The sequence below is a fragment of the Nuphar pumila genome, chromosome 13, assembly GCF_984573655.1.
Source record: "Nuphar pumila chromosome 13, dmNupPumi1.hap1.1, whole genome shotgun sequence".
In the NCBI taxonomy this organism is placed as follows: domain Eukaryota; kingdom Viridiplantae; phylum Streptophyta; class Magnoliopsida; order Nymphaeales; family Nymphaeaceae; genus Nuphar; species Nuphar pumila.
Window position 1 is genome coordinate 15,911,296 of NC_143261.1, and position 16,761 is coordinate 15,928,056.

General features: G+C 38.3%; 2 protein-coding genes across 2 annotated transcripts; one reads left to right on the forward strand and one right to left on the reverse strand.

Annotated features, from left to right (window-relative positions):
* The first annotated feature begins 512 nt into the window (after positions 1-512).
* LOC149817907 (uncharacterized) lies at positions 513-11,567 on the forward strand. Its single transcript, XM_089986112.1, has 9 exons — positions 513-607; positions 966-993; positions 1,081-1,389; positions 1,564-1,677; positions 5,665-5,769; positions 5,878-5,896; positions 5,989-6,062; positions 6,129-6,260; positions 11,366-11,567. Exons 1-9 carry the CDS (start codon positions 513-515, stop codon positions 11,501-11,503), a joined length of 1,014 nt encoding a protein of 337 aa, XP_089842238.1. The 3' UTR covers positions 11,504-11,567.
* On the reverse strand, positions 6,489-9,020 carry LOC149817908 (putative transcriptional regulator tpeD). The gene is made up of 2 exons (XM_089984239.1): positions 6,958-9,020; positions 6,489-6,859 (listed from the first exon to the last, which is right to left on the reverse strand). Exons 1-2 carry the CDS (start codon positions 8,967-8,969, stop codon positions 6,715-6,717), a joined length of 2,157 nt encoding a protein of 718 aa, XP_089840365.1. The 5' UTR covers positions 8,970-9,020; the 3' UTR covers positions 6,489-6,714.
* Positions 11,568-16,761: the final 5,194 nt, after the last annotated feature.

Consider the following 16,761-nt stretch of genomic DNA (forward strand, 5'->3'; position numbering starts at 1 on the left):
TGGATTTGGGTTTCTAAGCTTTTTTTTGACTCACGACCAACCCTGTTTCTCTGTTGTTCTAAATTTCAATCAACCCACTCCAACAAATCTCAAATTCGGGTCGGTTTAGTCAGGTTTCTTTAATTGCTACCTGATCCACTTAACTAATCTACTGGATCTGCCATTGGTTGCACAAACCTAAATTGGGATGCTGAGTCCATTTAGGTTCCCGCCTTACCATTTACAACTTGAGACGTAAAGAAGCGTGCTCATATCAGGTCCCGCTGAAGTCCATGGCTATCTCCAGACCCAAACCCGAGTCCAAACCGGAACCAATTAACCCAGAACCAAAGTTCCGGGTCGGGTTATAGACCTACATTCAAATGGATCTTGTTCATTTTCGTAAAGTCAAAGGGTATTTTCAGTTTTTTGGGTTTTTGTTCTGTCTTGGATCGAAATTCGACCCATTCGCTGTTAGGATTTCATTGTTTTCGCTGGGTGTTTTTTCTGAAGGAACTCCAGTCATGAAAGAGATGGATCTCTCTTTTGTGATGGACAATTATATTCAAGAATCGATAGAGAACGCGCTCTTCGCATGGAAGAGTCAAGAAGGGTGCTTCAGTGCCAGGTTTTCGAGTTGCAGGATCTGGTGAATGACCAAAACAAGAAGATTGAGCAAGCGAAGGTGAGCGATCTCCTTCTTTTCCATTATTTTATCTTCCCCTTTTTTGTTTCAGTCATCCAATTTTTTAATAATTCTTTTGGTCTGTTTTCTTGTCTATATATGCCAAGATTTAGTCCTGCGAATGATTGTCTTTTCTTTTTTTGAAAGATTTATTTATGTTACGTATCTTTGTTCCAAAATTATGGTTTGCTTTGTTCTGTTTGATTTCTTTTTCTTCTGATATTTTTTTTTCTTCTACTTTCTTTGCTAGCCTCTTTTTTTCCCTGTATTTCCATATGTTTTTCTTTGGTAATTCTATCAGTTTCAAATACTTACTGTTTGGCTTACTTGTATTTGAACAATTGTGGGTTTTCTTTTTTCCCCTTTCTTTATATAGTTTGTGCATCTTATAGTTTTGTTGTCCATCATGAATAAAGAGATTTAGCCTTTGTAAGAGATATTTTTGTCTACAGTCTGAAGCAGCCATGAATGCACAAGCATTGAGAAAGTCAATCGAGCAAAATCAACGGTTGCATTCGGAGGTGATCGACCTAACAATGCAGATTGCAAGGCTGAATAAGGAATGTTCGCTGTATGATCATGACAGAGAGGCTCTCATGGATTTTGGGAATGATGCAGATGAGAGAGCAAAAGCAGCAGAGGTTCGAGCTCTGGTGACAGAGGATGCCTCTAGGAGACTATCAGAAGAATTGAACCAGTCTAAGCGAGAAATCGAGATACTGACGGTGCGTTCCAAGCTTTCTAGTTCTTCCTCCTCTTCTTTTCATTTTCCGGTTAATTTACTGTAATTTTAGTAATACTTGAAATTTGTCTCTTCTATACATATTTTCACAGTTTTAGATACTTCTCTTCCTTGATGGAATTTGGGATTCACTTGATTTAGTTTTTATGGTTTCCAGATGAAAAAAACCAGGGTAACCGAGGAGCTGCAGTTGCTTAGGCACAAGATTGTTGAACTCGAAAATGCAAGCGAAGACAACAGCTTTGTTTGCGGTCAATGTTCACAGTTGAAGGTACACACAAAAGAATCCACATTATTTTTTCTATCTGAAATCCCAAGGAGCCATGTGTTGAATTGGAACTTCAATAACATTTTCTCTTATTGGACGGTATATTGTGATTGGTGTTTTATCATTTTGTATTAATTGTATATAACACGACAATTATGCTATCCTTTTTGTGAAATTAAAGTTGCCAGTGCAGTCGTGTGAGTTTGGTTGAGTTAAACTCAAAATGAAAATAACACTTTGGTTGAGTTAAAACTCAAATCATACCATACAAAAAATACACTTTCTTGCTCTCCTAAAAGGCATGGTAGAAGAATCAAAATGTTTGTGTCGAAATTAAATTTACCAAGGTTTCTGTTAAGGCTTCATTTTATTTAATGGGTGGATGAATATACCCACTGATCATGCTCACTGGTAGGGATGGCAGTGGACTTGGGGAAAATGGTGCCCCGACCCGCCTCAGCCCGTTTGGACCGGGGATGGAGGACATGAAACGGGGAATGGACCTGGGATGGAGGTTAAAATCAAAACCCGTGTGGGGATGGAGGCGGGAATGAACTTACTCTTACCCCGCCCCGCCCCCGATCCCCATTAAGAAAATTACTATTATACCTTATACATATTATAAAATCTTATATGTATATATTTCTAACCTTAAAATAAAACCCTTTCTCGAATCTCTCCTCTCTTTCCTCTCTTTTCTCTAACGAGCCACCTGAGCTCCCATTTTTCTCCTCCCCTTCCTTTAACAGCGAAAGGCGGCAGCGGCTAAAGGTATAAGGTGGCAACAATGGAAGGACCGGGAAAACGGGCCTCACCCAATTTGGAGCAGGGATGGAACGCATAAAACGGGGAACACACCGGGGATGGAGGTTAAAATCAAAACTCGTGCAGGGATGTACCACAAAATTTTGAGACGAAGCGGGGGTGGAGTCCTTGTCCCCCGCCCCGGTCCACTGCTATCCCTACTCACTAGTTTATGTGTAATTATTACACAAGCAATGAAAAGGTGCATGATTTCCTTTTAATACAAATGTGGATGTATAAGTTTCCTACATTGTTAGGCAACACAGTTTCTTGTAAGCAATTCTTTTATCCAGAAGATTTTGGCTATTTTGGAAAGTGGAATCCTGAAGAAGGAAATGGAAGATCTTTGAAAATGTTGACAAGTAATAAAAAAAATAAAAATTAATGAATTAAGAAAAAAATTAGCTAATATGGACCGGAGTTGTTAGTCGAGAAAGCGGGAGCGGGAAGCGAGGCACTTCTAAAATGTTAGGAAGCGCGTGGGATTACTTAAAAACGAATCGGGAATCATCTCAGAAGTGAGAAGGGAAGCGAACCGTAAGCGACCTAGGAAGCGAACCACGATTCAAAGGGGGAACGAAGAAGGAAGCGACCTAGAGTTCGAGTAGGAAGCAAATAAGAATCAAAAGGAAAGAGAAAATATAATTACATTTGTTCTAATTTACCAAAATATAAGATTTATATTATATAACTCAGAAATAGTCAACCATAAATATAACTCAGAAACAGACAACCAAAAATATAAGTTATATAACTCAGAAGCAGTAAACCAGAAATATAAATTATATAACTCAAAAATATAACTCTTAAATATAACTAAGAAACATAACTCAAAAAATAGTCAACCGGAAATAGAACTCAGAAACAGTCAAACATATTATATATGAATTATATACACATAAATATATATATAACACGAACACAAAATATATAACATACATATTATAATAACTGAAAAACAAGATTATCAGCTATATATATAACTGTAAAACATAAACTATAGCAAAAACAAGAAGACTGAGAGAGAGAAGTAGGAATAAGAAGAAAAAAAACAAGAAGAAGAAAGAAAAATAGGAAGAAAAAAAAGTAAAAAAGAAGGAAAAACAAGAAGAAAAAAACAGAAAAAAGGAAAAAACAAGGAAAAACACAAAAAGGAAGAAAAAAGGAAAAAAGAAGGAAAAAACAGAAAAAAAGAAAAAAATAGTATTGCTTTTATTTTTTTGGTAAAATTTACATTTTTAAAGGCTAAAACTGGAAGCTTGCTTCCCATTAAAGGGGAAGCACACTTCCCCTAAATGGAAAGTGCACTGCCATTTAAAACTTGTGCTTCCCCACACATTTCAGAAGCGTTGCATTTCGCGCTTATAAAGTGCATTTTGAGGAAGCAGACTTCCTCACTCCTATAGGTGCTTCTGGTAACCCTAATATGGACAATATTATATTCCAATAAATTGAGTTTGTTTTGAGATAAGGATTCCTTCATATCAATTGTTTTATGAAGGACACATTTGCAAAATTGTTGTGTTTGGATTGGAAGGAGTAGCAAATCATGGCCCTTAAAGTTGATCTTATGTAGTTAAGACTTGATTTGGGCGTATATAGAAGTATAAGGAAACACAATATTAGCACCTTTGTGTGTGTGCGCACGCGTGTACCAAGTATACCTTTCAATTTCCGCTTTATCAAATTTCTGGGGGATATAAATATTTTTAATTCCATTCGACTTTGGGAGCCTTGATCACATGATATTTGATAAGCAGTGGATTATCAACAATATTGTCGAACAAGATGAAAATCATTTCTCATAAAAAATCACGTATTTGAATCTATGTCACATGGGTGCGGGTGCGGCGATGCGGCACTTTAAAAAGACTTGGGTGCGGGGGTGCGGGAGGGCAAAAGAAGTAAGTTAGTAATAAAAATATGAGCATTCAACCAAATTTTAAGTAACAAAATCAGTAATTACAATCAAATTACCCAACATCAAGTCATCAACAAATAATACACATTATAAGCAACCATATGTCATAGGAAAAACTTGGTTCGGCTTGGCTGGGTTTGTGAAAACTCAGTTCGGCTAGCATGTTTTGCAAAATGGCTTCTTAAAGCAGCAAGAATTTTTTTGACAGACCCCCATACGGGCCATATGATTAGGATTCGAACTTGCAACGTTCCAACAGACATATTATGTATAATATATCTATGTATATTATGTATAATGTTTATATTATATAGTTTTTACATGTAAACTCTTAAAAGATAGATTTTTAAGAAAACGAGCCAGCCGAACTGAGTTTTCCTTAAAATGGGTAAATTTTTTTTTCAAAAATGAGCTTGTTTAGCCGAGATTGAGAGAGAGAGAGAGGTACACAGTAAGGGGGAAAGAGATTGAGTTGAGAGAGAAAGGCACGCAATATGAAAATGGGGAAAAAAATAGGGAGAGAGGTAGCTGAGAGATTGAGAGACGAGTGGAGAGAGAGATTGAAGGAGAGAATGAGAGAGAGAATACATACCTTGGAGATGGAGAGGAAGCGTCGCACTCTCCGGCATTAGGGTGTCGCAACTCAGCAGTGTTGGGGACAGAGGAGAGAGCAAAACTGTTTTGCCCTAATCCTCAAGCCCATTTCATTGGGTGATTTTTTCTTTTCTTTTTTTTAAGTCCAAAAGTTGGACATATATGACCCTGGGTGCATTGACCGTACGCTGACCGCACCGGGTGCCACACCGTCGATGCGGATGCGGCACCTAGTTGGCCGAATCCCTGTGACATAGATTTGAATATTTCTACCATTATGGAGGATTTTTCTGAAAAATAGTTGTAGATTTTTCCAGCAAATGTAGTGTCTATTTCCCTAGAAACAATGTATTCCTGATTTTCACTCTTCAGCAGTTGATAAATGATTGCATGAAATATCCTTTCTCGTCACTTTTTTTCTTCTTGGCTTTCAAAATCCGCCTTGTTGTTTACTGTTATCTTCTTGTTGCCTTAATATATTAGCTGAAAAATGATTTGCTGATATTGTATAAGGTAGTGTATATAGATTAATATATTTTAATTCTCAACACCAAATTACAAACACATGGAACTGATAGATTTGACCATAAAATGTCAAAGGATAATACACTTTTCAATGGCGACAGTCTGGAGGAGAACTTACTCAATTCTTTGGTTGAGTCAACCCTCAGCAAAGACAATCGGGAGCTGGAAGAAGTTGTTGTGGAAGGGCGCTCATTTTTGGAGGCACATGCAGGAGAAGAGCCATATTGGAGGATGATCCAACTCTGGGAAAAGTAAGCCATCCTATTCCAGATTGTTATGTATTTTTGAACATTTTAATATTTGAATGGAAACTGTAAATTTGACATTTAACAATTGGAGAGATCCTTTTTTGTGGGCAGTATTCTACTTTGCTATCAAGTACATAAAGCAAGCAACTCTATATTGACATTTTTCTGTTCATCAATTTTATAATGATCCTTCTAGGCTGAAGCCATCAATGTGATACATAGTAGCATTGGCTGCAGTAGTTGAATCTCTTCATCAAGACAAGGATCACCTAAGAATTAACCTTCACAGAGCAGGAGTGGCATGGATCTCTCTCTCTCTCTCTCATGCACACATTGTTTCTATTATGGAAGTTATATTGAAGTCAAGTTCTACGTTTCAGGTTTCAGTGTTATTTGAAGAAAACAGGCTTCTGGATGAGGAGAACAAGAAATTGTTAAGGCGGTGTTACAGAGAAAGAAGCCAACAAGGTTCTCCATGCAGCAATTCTGCAAAAGTAAGTAGATTTTTTGAATTGTTGCTAACTTTTGATCAGAGAATTAGCTCTTACTGTCTTGTGGATGCATTTTTGGTCACTATCTATGTCACATGGGTGCGGGTGCGGGAGCGGGTGCGGGTGCGGGTGCGGGTGCGGGGATTCGGCACTTCCAAAAAACCCGGGTGCGGGGGTGCGGCAGGGGCAAAAATGTAAAAAAAAAATTTATATATATATATATATATAATTTTGAAGTTTTAACAGTTTTAACATTTAACAGTAAACATTGTCATAAACTCATAATATGATTTATCATGCATGTAGTATATCAACCTAAATATCAAATTACCTAAATATCAAATTATCAATCAAATAAGTAAAGCAATTACATAAATCGACCTAAATATCAATCAAATAAGTATGCATAAAAGAACTAAATTACATACCAAAGTATATCCTGATGAAGTAATGAATGCTAATAATTTTCTTCTTCATCATCAAATGCATCATTAGAAGGAATACTGGGCTCAGCTAAATCCATGTTTGTTACGTTGAATTCATGTTCTCCCTCGAAGTCACACTCTTCTGGGTTTACATCCCAAAATTTGGATGTTCCTTGTCTGCATTATAAACCCAAATTGAAAATGATAAATACAATACAAATATATTTAAATGAAAACTAAGAAATAATCAAATAACTAAGAGAGCAAATTAGTACCTGTATTCATCATTGCTTCGCGAAAGTAATCGAAGATTTGAATGAACATATACTAAATCCTCTGCACGCTTGCTGGTGAGTTTATTTCTCTTCATGTTGTGGATTTGAGAATATGTGCTCCAATTTCTTTCACAACAAGATGAACTAGCAGGCTGCGATAGCAATCTTAATGCAAGACGTTGCAGAAGAGGTGTTTCCGATCCAAATGTTGACCACCATGTGATAGGATCTATATTATCTTCTTCTCTCGCGAATAATGCCGGTGCATATAATCTCGAAGATGAAAATTTTCCAAACTCTTGTGTGACTTGATGTAGAAGATGTGCTTCTGGAAAAAGTCTTGTCATACACATATTTCTATGTCTTGATAGCTCTGGGTCTAAATTTGGAGGGACACGACCAATACCACCAGCCCGCCACTTATTTGCATAATATTTTGGATTAAGAGAATGTGCCATGCAATGCAAAGGAGTGTTGCTCTTATCCCATCTTCTGACTAAAATTGAATGAATATGATTAAAAAAATCTGAATCATCCAATGCAGGATTTTTTTCTTCATGCATGAAAACTATAGCTTGTATTTTTTCAATCATATTATCCCACATTTCATAAACTCTGTGAAGCATGGGCTCATCCTTATCAACTTCTCTTAACATTTCCCAAATAGGTTGCGTAAATTGAAGGAAGTATACCACTCTGTCCCAAAACTCATCATCAAGAATGAATTTCTTAATTTCTTGAGCCTTCATATCATCATCAACACGATAGAATGTCCAATTTTCATCAGTCACCATGTTAATCAAAGCATTCTTCACTCTTTTAATCCTCTTCATCATCACAATGATGGACGCAAAACGTGTTTCAGCGACCTTCAACAATTTCAAATCAGAATGCCTATTAAATATAGCATTAGCACGATGGTGGTTAACAACAAAATTCCTAATGCTTTTGACATTTCTTTCTAAATCTTCAATCCATGAACATAAAGCATATGCTTGTGAATTTTCTTCTTCTTTGGGGTTGCATATGCTCTTTAGGGCTAGATTTAAGCTGTGTGCTACACAGGGAGTCCAAAAAATATGAGGGTACTCACTCTCCAAACTCAACGCTGCACTTTTACAAACCGGAGCGTTGTCTGTAATGATTTGTACCACTTTCTGATCACCCACTTCTTTTATCACTTCTATAAACAATCCCTTCAAATACTCTGCATTTTTATATTCCCCAGATGCATCAACTGCTTTCAAGAATATTGGGCCACTAAGCGAACAAGCAATGAAATTGATTAATGGACGCCTTTGAATATCTGTCCATCCATCAGACACAATGGAAACTCCATTTTGCTCCCATGAATATTTTTTAATTTCTAGCAACCTCTCCACGTTTGCCCTCTCTTCTGCAAGAAGTGTGGTTCGTATTTTTTCTGAACTTGGAGGCACATAACCACTCAAATTACAATTTGCCAAGGATGTTACTAAATCCTTCCAATAAGGATTTCTAGCCGCATTAAATGGGAGTGAACCAGAATAAAAATACCTCCCAACTTTTCTATCCAACTCTTCTCTTCCATATGTATTGAATGCTGCTTGTATCGTTCCTCTACCTCCTAGATTGACTTTTCTTTTTTTTTCAGCATCTTCTTGATGGCTTGCAAATGGCACACTGACTGCAGAAGAATCGGCCATTGCCTTTCTCTTCTCATATTCTTCTTGTATTTTCTTGTATTGCCTTCGCATTGACTCATCAACTTTTCTGCAAGCTGAAATGCCATGTCCTGGTATCTTCAACAAATGAGCCTTCACTCTTGTGTAAGACCCAACAAAATCTTTTTCGCAGAGCTTGCATCGAAATCTTTTGTTCCCACCACCTCCTTCTCCAGTTTTTGCAAGTTTATCTACATGTATCCATAGTGGCCCCACATCATCAATCCCACTGCAACTATCAGCAAAACTAGCAGCAGAACTCACATGTTGGGATGAGGATGACGCAAGTCCTTTCCCTTTATCCGTCATTTTTATCCTGAAAACACAAAAAAAAAATACATTACAATTTTCAATTCAATTCAAAAAAAAAAAAACAGATGGGGGAGGGGCTCAGCCCCTCCCCTGTCGACCCAAAAAAAAAAACTGATGGGGGAGGGGCTCGGCCCCTCCCCTGTCGACCCCCAAGAAAAAAAGATGGGGGAGGGGCTCAGCCCCTCCCCTGTCGACCCCCAAAAAAAAAAAAACAGATGGGGGAGGGGCTCGGCCCCTCCCCTGTCAACCCCAAAAAAAAAAACTGATGGGGGAGGGGCTCGGCCCCTCCCCTGTCGACCCCCAAAAAAAAAAGATGGGGGAGGGGCTCAGCCCCTCCCCTGTCGACCCCCAAAAAAAAAAAAAACAGATGGGGGAGGGGCTCGGCCCCTCCCCTGTCAACCCAAAAAAAAAAAAAGCTGATGGGGGAGGGGCTCGGCCCCTCCCCTGTCGACCCAAAAAAAAAAAAAGATGGGGGAAGGGCTCGGCCCCTCCCCTGTCGACCCCCAAAAAAAAAAAACTGATGGGGGAGGGGCTCGGCCCCTCCCCTGTCGACCCCCAAAAAAAAAAGATGGGGGAGGGGCTCGGCCCCTCCCCTGTCGACCCAAACAAAAAAAAAAGATGGGGGAGGGGCTCGGCCCCTCCCCTGTCGACCCAAAAAAAAAAAACTGATGGGGGAGGGGCTCGGCCCCTCCCCTGTCGACCCAAAAAAAAAAAGATGGGGGAGGGGCTCGGCCCCTCCCCTGTCGACCCAAAAAAAAAATGATGGGGGAGGGGCTCGGCCCCTCCCCTGTCGACCCCCAAAAAAAAAAGATGGGGGAGGGGTTCGGCCCCTCCCCTGTCTACCCAAAAAAAAAAAAAAGATGGGGGAGGGGCTCGGCCCCTCCCCTGTCGACCCCAAAAAAAAAAGGATGGGGGAGGGGCTCGGCCCCTCCTGTGCCGAAAAATGAGGGAGCAGGGGAGGCTCAGCCCCTCCCCTGCCGACCCAACAAGAGACCGAGAGAGGGGGGGGGGGGGGGGGTGCTCGGCCCCTCCCCAGCCGACCCAAGAAGACGAGAGACATACCTGCGAGCCGAGAGGAGGAGCCGAGAGGAGGAGTCTGGGAGGCGGAGCTGGGGGCGGCGGCGCTGGGGGCGGCGACGCTGGGGGCGGCGGAGCTGGGGCGGCGATGGGAGAGCTCGAGCTCAGGGGGAGAGAGAGGAGAGATTAGGGCAAAAAAATTTTTTTGCCCTAATCCTCCTCCTTTTCATCGGGGTGGGGGAAAAAAAAATTCGCCCAAAAATTTGGACAAAAATGACCCTGGGTGCGTTGACCGCACCCAGGGTCGTGTTGACCGCACCCGGTGCCGCACCCGCACGCGATCCCGCGTCGCGTCGCGTCGACGCGGGTGCGGCACCTGTTTTGCCGAGTCCCTGTGACATAGGTCACTATTATTATTATTATTATTATTATGAATTGAGAACAAGAAAGAATATGGACAGAATGACCTAATTTTAACTGGATATTTGAGTTTAATATGAAATCTCAATGTATATATTTTTTTTAAACATTACATAAAACTCTTGGTTACTGTTTTTGGATTGGATCAATGTTTTGAATCAGCACCAAAAATATGATTACCAGTTAGTAAGGCATATATTCACTACAACTTGGGAGAACTTGCATCCTTCTGATTATTTATTAACCCATTTGTTTCATGCAATTTTTATGGGAAATTTCTGAGCTGGAATCCTCTTCCCTTCCTTTCCCAGTATAAGTGAACAAACATCGAATCATTATGGTCAGAAAATGCCATGCTGGCACAAGTAGGCCCCAGTTTTCCCCACCAGCTACTGATTTTCATGTGCAAATCCTTCCATGCAGGATTTTTTAGAAATCCATGCCCTTTTCCATGAAAGGCTAGAAATGAAACAGACAAATCCTAAAGGTAATCCATACAAACATCGAATCATTATGGTCAGAAAATGCCATGCTGGCACAAGTGGGCCCCAGTTTTCCCCACCAGCTACTGATTTTCATGTGCAAATCCTTCCATGCAGGATTTTTTAGAAATCCATGCACTTTCCCATGAAAGGCTAGAAATGAAACAGACAGGTCCTAGAAGTAATCCATACAAAAACTGTGAAATTTTAGGTATCTTCATTGACAAAGGCTGCATTGCAATCAAGAATCATGACTACATCTTGACCTGTACTGACTTCTCCTTTTGAAGATCTTAACAAATTTTTTGATGATAATTGATCTGCATTCTTGCTACTAATGGAAATATTACTTCAGCCACTTCTTGGTGTCTCCAGTTTCCATTCATTTTGTCTGTTAGTTGGATTCTGAAGAATCTGAACTATCACATTTTCTCATTTGTATTGAATTGTTGAAACTTCGATACGCTTTTGTAGAGCAAGAGAAAAGGGAGCCCAAGAATGAGTAGTGCTACCGAAAGAGCAATTGATTTTGATGGACCTGATTCGCCGAGGCAGCCTCTTTCACCGCTGGAAAATAATGTTCAGGCATCCAGGATATACAACTGCAAGTAGTACCAGTTCTTGTGTTCATTTTTTTCCTGTATCTTTTGGGGTTGTGTTCATTGCAGTAACTCCTGAAAACGAACTCTTCTTCTCAGCATCTTTAATGAAGATGTTTTCTTTTCTCTTCTTTGTACACTTAAACATGCAAGCTCCCTTGAGGGAGAGGGTCACAAGGACAAGCCATTTTGTCTACATGTCCCTGTTGACACGGACGTGCTGATTCGAACACAGATTCATACAGCCATTGTTTTAATATTTAAATAATTTTATTACTTTTTAATAATAATTCGAAAAATCATTTTTATATATTAAAATATAAAAAAATAGTTTTTATTGATTGAAAATCACTCGTCTCTTTTTGAAAATTATCATGGTCGTCACAATCATAGAGAGTGGAATTTGGACTGGATCTGGTGGGAACCACCCAAAGTCTGATTTTGATGTGGGTCTGGATGATAGCCACAGATGTCAGACATTTTTGGAAAATGTCCCGATTTTTATCAATGAGATTTTCAAAAATCCAGTATAATCCCAAGAAAAGTGTGATCTTTTTCACTATTTTGAATATATCATGTTTTTATCATGATATTATCATGTTACTAATGTGATATTTATATTTTTATGTTTTTAATGCTTTCTTATATTGGAATATAAATGATATATATGTTAAATTTTAATTATAGCAATATTTATCTAAGAAAACAAAACTTTTAAAATTATCTCGAGATTTTCCTTTACTGAGATAATCCCGATAACAACATTTGTGACTACGGTATAGATGTAGTTGAATGCAACATATTATAAGATATGGTCATGATACTCAGACCTTCTAATATGGGATTAACCATGCATGCCATGTTTCTTGTGATCTAATAATTCTACAACAATTTCAGTTGTTTTTATCGTTCATGAGAAACTTTAGATTAGATGAATGGGAGTTGCTGGAGTATTGGGTGCTGCTCTGCTATGCGCTATTCACGGTGCTACCGTAGAAAATACTTTATTCGAAGATGGTGTCGGTGCAAATACATTATGTGCCTTCAACCCAACTCAAGCTGAAGAGACCCTACTTTATTTATTTATTTATTTATTTATTTTTTTGCCTAAGTCAAAAGATACCCCTCCATCACCAACAGCACATTGGCAGGGCCTCCGGTTGGTAAATGACATTTGGTTTAGATATTTTCTGGCCACGGTTGTGTCCAGATCAATGATTATCACGTTCTATATGTAAAATTTGGTACCAAAATCTTGGTAATCTAAAAATCAATAATTTTTATTAAATTGGTTCGATCCGAAACATAATTTTTTAGCGAATAAGTAATGATAAGTACATCTACAAGTTTGGATTAAACAAACTGAAACGGCCTGAGAGATAAATGGCATCGCTTAAAATATCTAACTATTAGATCACGTCACATGCCATATGACGCTTTCTCATTGTCGGTCGTGCAAACAATGAGGTCCACCTAATTTTCATAACTACTCCGCTGATCACTCTTGAGATGCCAAATCACCGATGGTTGGTGATTTGGCATGCATATCTCCTAATACGCTCCCAAGAATCTCTTATTAAGTACCTAAAAAAATAAAAAAACACAACTGCTGATGGCTGATGAGTAGGTATAATATTCTTTAATTCTTCAAAAAAACATATTGTATAGTGTGGTTAAATTCTTTTTTTTTTTTACAGAGAAAGCTGAGGTTAGGCAGACCTCTATCGGTTATACAATTATACCATAGGGATTTGAACTTGCAACGTCCCAACACAAAGTGACATGCTGCTCCTGCCACACAAGCCGAGCCCCTGTTGGTTATAGTGTGCTTAATTCATTAGATGGATTCAGATCTCTCTCTCTCTCTCTCAGAGAACTGGTCATCAGATAGCTCATCGGGACAAGAGGTATGCCCACAGAGTTTTACGCTGCTAGAACAACTACCATAAGTACGGCAGGCAGAACCTATCAGATTTGGATTCTCTTCTTTCATTTTTGGGATAATCCAAGAGAAAAAACCCGTCACCGACCGCACATTGGCTTCTCATCTCTTTGACCAAGTATGAAAAGGTGGGGTGGCCAGCCTTTGAATTATCTATGGAATTTTAGTACAAAGAGATTGTGCTTTAGATCAGATCACTCTTGCAAAAATGTCTCCATCATTCGTTTCAAAGTAGGGGACTTGTTGGTCCCTGATTATTGCACTAGTCTTGGGACCAATTTTCTTTTGTTTTTTAATATATAATCGAGAAAAAACACCTCACTCACTGGCCAGCTAATTGGTGTGATACACCAGGTCTCGCTTGCCCACTAAGAAGCACAACCCGATTCAATCTTGCAGCAAGGGATGGGCATTTGTAGGTTTTGAACTCATGATGTCCCTTCAACTTGGTCACTATCACAAATAGCCCTGGGCAGATGAACTCATAATATTCCTAGTTATTTGAGCTGCATTTTTGGATCTAAATCCATCTGTGTTGACTCTTGTGATGCATGTCAATATGCAAAACAGTCTAGATTGTCGTTTCAAATAAGTGATGAATGATCTAGCAATGTTTTTTATTTAGTTCATATTGATGTGTGGGGACCTACCCCAACTACTTCATATTTGGGATATAAATATTTCCTACTTTTCATAAATGATTACTCTCAAACTTCATGAATTTACTTTCTCAAACAAAAGAGTGATATGGTCAAAATGTTTAAGGAGTTCTATTGTATGGTCCAAACTCAGTTCAATGCAAAAATTAAAACTCTTAGATCTGATAATAAGGGAGAGTTTGATAATTTAGAAATGAAAAAATTTATGAGTAAAAATGAGATTTTGCCACAGACCACTTGTTCAGGAACTCCTCAGCAAAATGGTGTATCTGAGAGAAAGAATCTCCATCTGTTGAATATAACTAGAGCTTTGATGTTTCATATGAATATTCCTTATGTTTTTTGGACAGATGCCATTGCCACTGCATGCTATATTATACACTGGATACCAAGTTCTTCTTTGAACAATAAATTAAATACCTCTTGAAGTTCTTAAGAATCGAAAACACTCTCTTAATCATCTTCGTGTTTTTTGTTGCAAGTGCTTTATTCATGTTCAAGCGCATATGAGAAACAAGTTTCTAAAAAAAGCCTTAAAATGTATTTTTCTGGGCTATTCCAGTGTTAAAAAAGGATATAAATGTCATAATCCAGTTGGTCAACGGATTTATTTCTCATGTGATGTAGCCTTTTTTTGAAAAGGAAACATATTATTTGAATCATGTTTCTCATATATTTGATGTTGGTCGTCAGGGGGAGTCTGATAGTTTGAAGCATGTTCTGCCGACCCTAGATGCTAATGAAGATGATCAAGCTTATAAACATGCTGAGATACACATGGAGACTAGTCAAGAAGAGGGTAACAACACCAATAAGGTAACTATTCTCAGATGATCTCAAAGGGAAAGTAGACGTCCTGCTCATCTTAGGGATTTCTACACTTATTGTGCTTCAGAATCCACTCAATATCCGATTGAGCAAAATGTAGTTTTTGAAAATCTGCATCATCGGTATGTAAACTACCTTCTATCTGTCTATGCTTGCAAAGAACCAAACACTTTTGAAGAAGCCAATTCCAGCCAAGTTTGGAAAGAGGCTATGAAAGAAGAGTTGAATGCTCCTGAAAAAAATCAGACATGGGAACTTGTTGAACTTCCCTCTGAAAAAAAATTTGTTTGATGTCGTTGGATATATAAAATAAAGTATCATAGTGATGGGAAAATAGACAAGTACAAAGCTCGTCTTGTTGCCAAAGAATATACCCAAGAAGAAGGGATAGATTTTACTAAAACCTTTGCTCCAGTTGCAAAGATGAATTCTATTCGAATTTTACTTGCCATAGCTAGTAGCAAAAGTTGGCCTACATTTCAATTGGATGTTAAAAACACTTTTCTGCATGGGGAATTAAAAGAGAAAGTTTTCATGGATCTTTCTCTCAAATATGAAGTTAAGAGAAAACAAAATGTTGTGTGCAAACTAAAAAAGTCCCTGTATGGGCTGAAACAGTCTCCACGAGCCTAGTTTGCAAAACTGAGTGAAACCTTGATAGAAATTAGTTTCAAGAGAAGTAGTTCGGATCACTCTATGTTTGTCATGCACAATAATGAAAAAATTATGGTTCCAATTGTGTATGTGGATGACATCATAATAACAGAAAATAATGTCAGTCTGATTGAAAAAGTCAAGTCAAAGTTACATGAAAATTTTGAAATTAAAGATCTTGGACGTTTATGATACTTATTAGGCAAAAAAGTGGCTCATTTAGATAAAGTTATGTTTTTGTGTCAACGAAAATATGTTTTGGATCTTCTTAAAGATACAGGAATGCTTGGTGCAAAGCCTATGGACACTCCAGTTGAAGTTAACAAAAAAGAGGGGAATCTAGAAGCTGAACAAGTAGAAGACGTCAAGAGCTTTCAGAGACTCATTGGTCAACTCATATATCTTACTATTACAAGGCCAGATATTACGTTTGGAGTTAATTGCTTGAGTCAACATATGCACAAACTGAGAACTATTCATCTTGAGATGGCTCATCGTATTTTGAAATATTTGAAAAGCTCACCCAGAAAAGGTATTCTTTTAAAAAAAATAGTTCTCTTGATATAAGTGAATATTCAGATGCAGATTGGGCAGGAGATCTAGTTGACAGAAGATCAACCTCTGGATATTGTACTTTTCTTGGAAAAAATCTAGTTATCTGATGAAGTAAGAAGCAAAGTGGGGTGACACGCTCAAGTGCAGAAGCAGAATACCGAGCAATGGCAACGACAACTTATGATCTTATTTGGGTAATGAATATCCTCAAAGACATCAGATTTTGTGATAACAAGCCAATGCAACTCAAATGTGATAATCAAGCTGCAATTCATATTAGTGTCAATCCTGTTTTTCACGAAAGGACTAAACACATAGAGATCGACTGTCATTTTATTCACGAAAAAGTTTAGGCCAATATTATTTCAACACTATTTGTAAGAAGTGAGGAACAACTAGCAGATGTCTTCACTAAAGCTCTTGCTCATGATCAGTTCTAAAGTATCATCACCAAGCTGAGAATGACAGACTTGACCTTCCCAGCTTGAGGGGGAGTGTTCTGATGTTATCAAGTTGTTATAACAGATTCTAATTCTTTGTTTTATCATTATCTTAATGTAGCTGGAGACTCTCAAATGAAAGATATGTTGTTGTGTCCATTGAGATATATATAAGGATGTTCAAGAGAGCATA

Coding starts and splice junctions, on each gene's coding strand:
- LOC149817908 (XM_089984239.1), bottom strand. CDS start 8,969: ATGACGGATAAAGGGAAAGGACTTGCGTCATCCTCATCCCAACATGTG. Junction 6,860..6,957: donor CGAAGCAATGATGAATACAG/GTACTAATTTGC, acceptor TTTATAATGCAG/ACAAGGAACATCCAAATTTT.
- LOC149817907 (XM_089986112.1), top strand. CDS start 513: ATGGATCTCTCTTTTGTGATGGACAATTATATTCAAGAATCGATAGAG. Junction 608..965: donor GAAGGGTGCTTCAGTGCCAG/GTTTTCGAGTTG, acceptor TAATTCTATCAG/TTTCAAATACTTACTGTTTG. Junction 994..1,080: donor ACTTACTGTTTGGCTTACTT/GTATTTGAACAA, acceptor TCATGAATAAAG/AGATTTAGCCTTTGTAAGAG.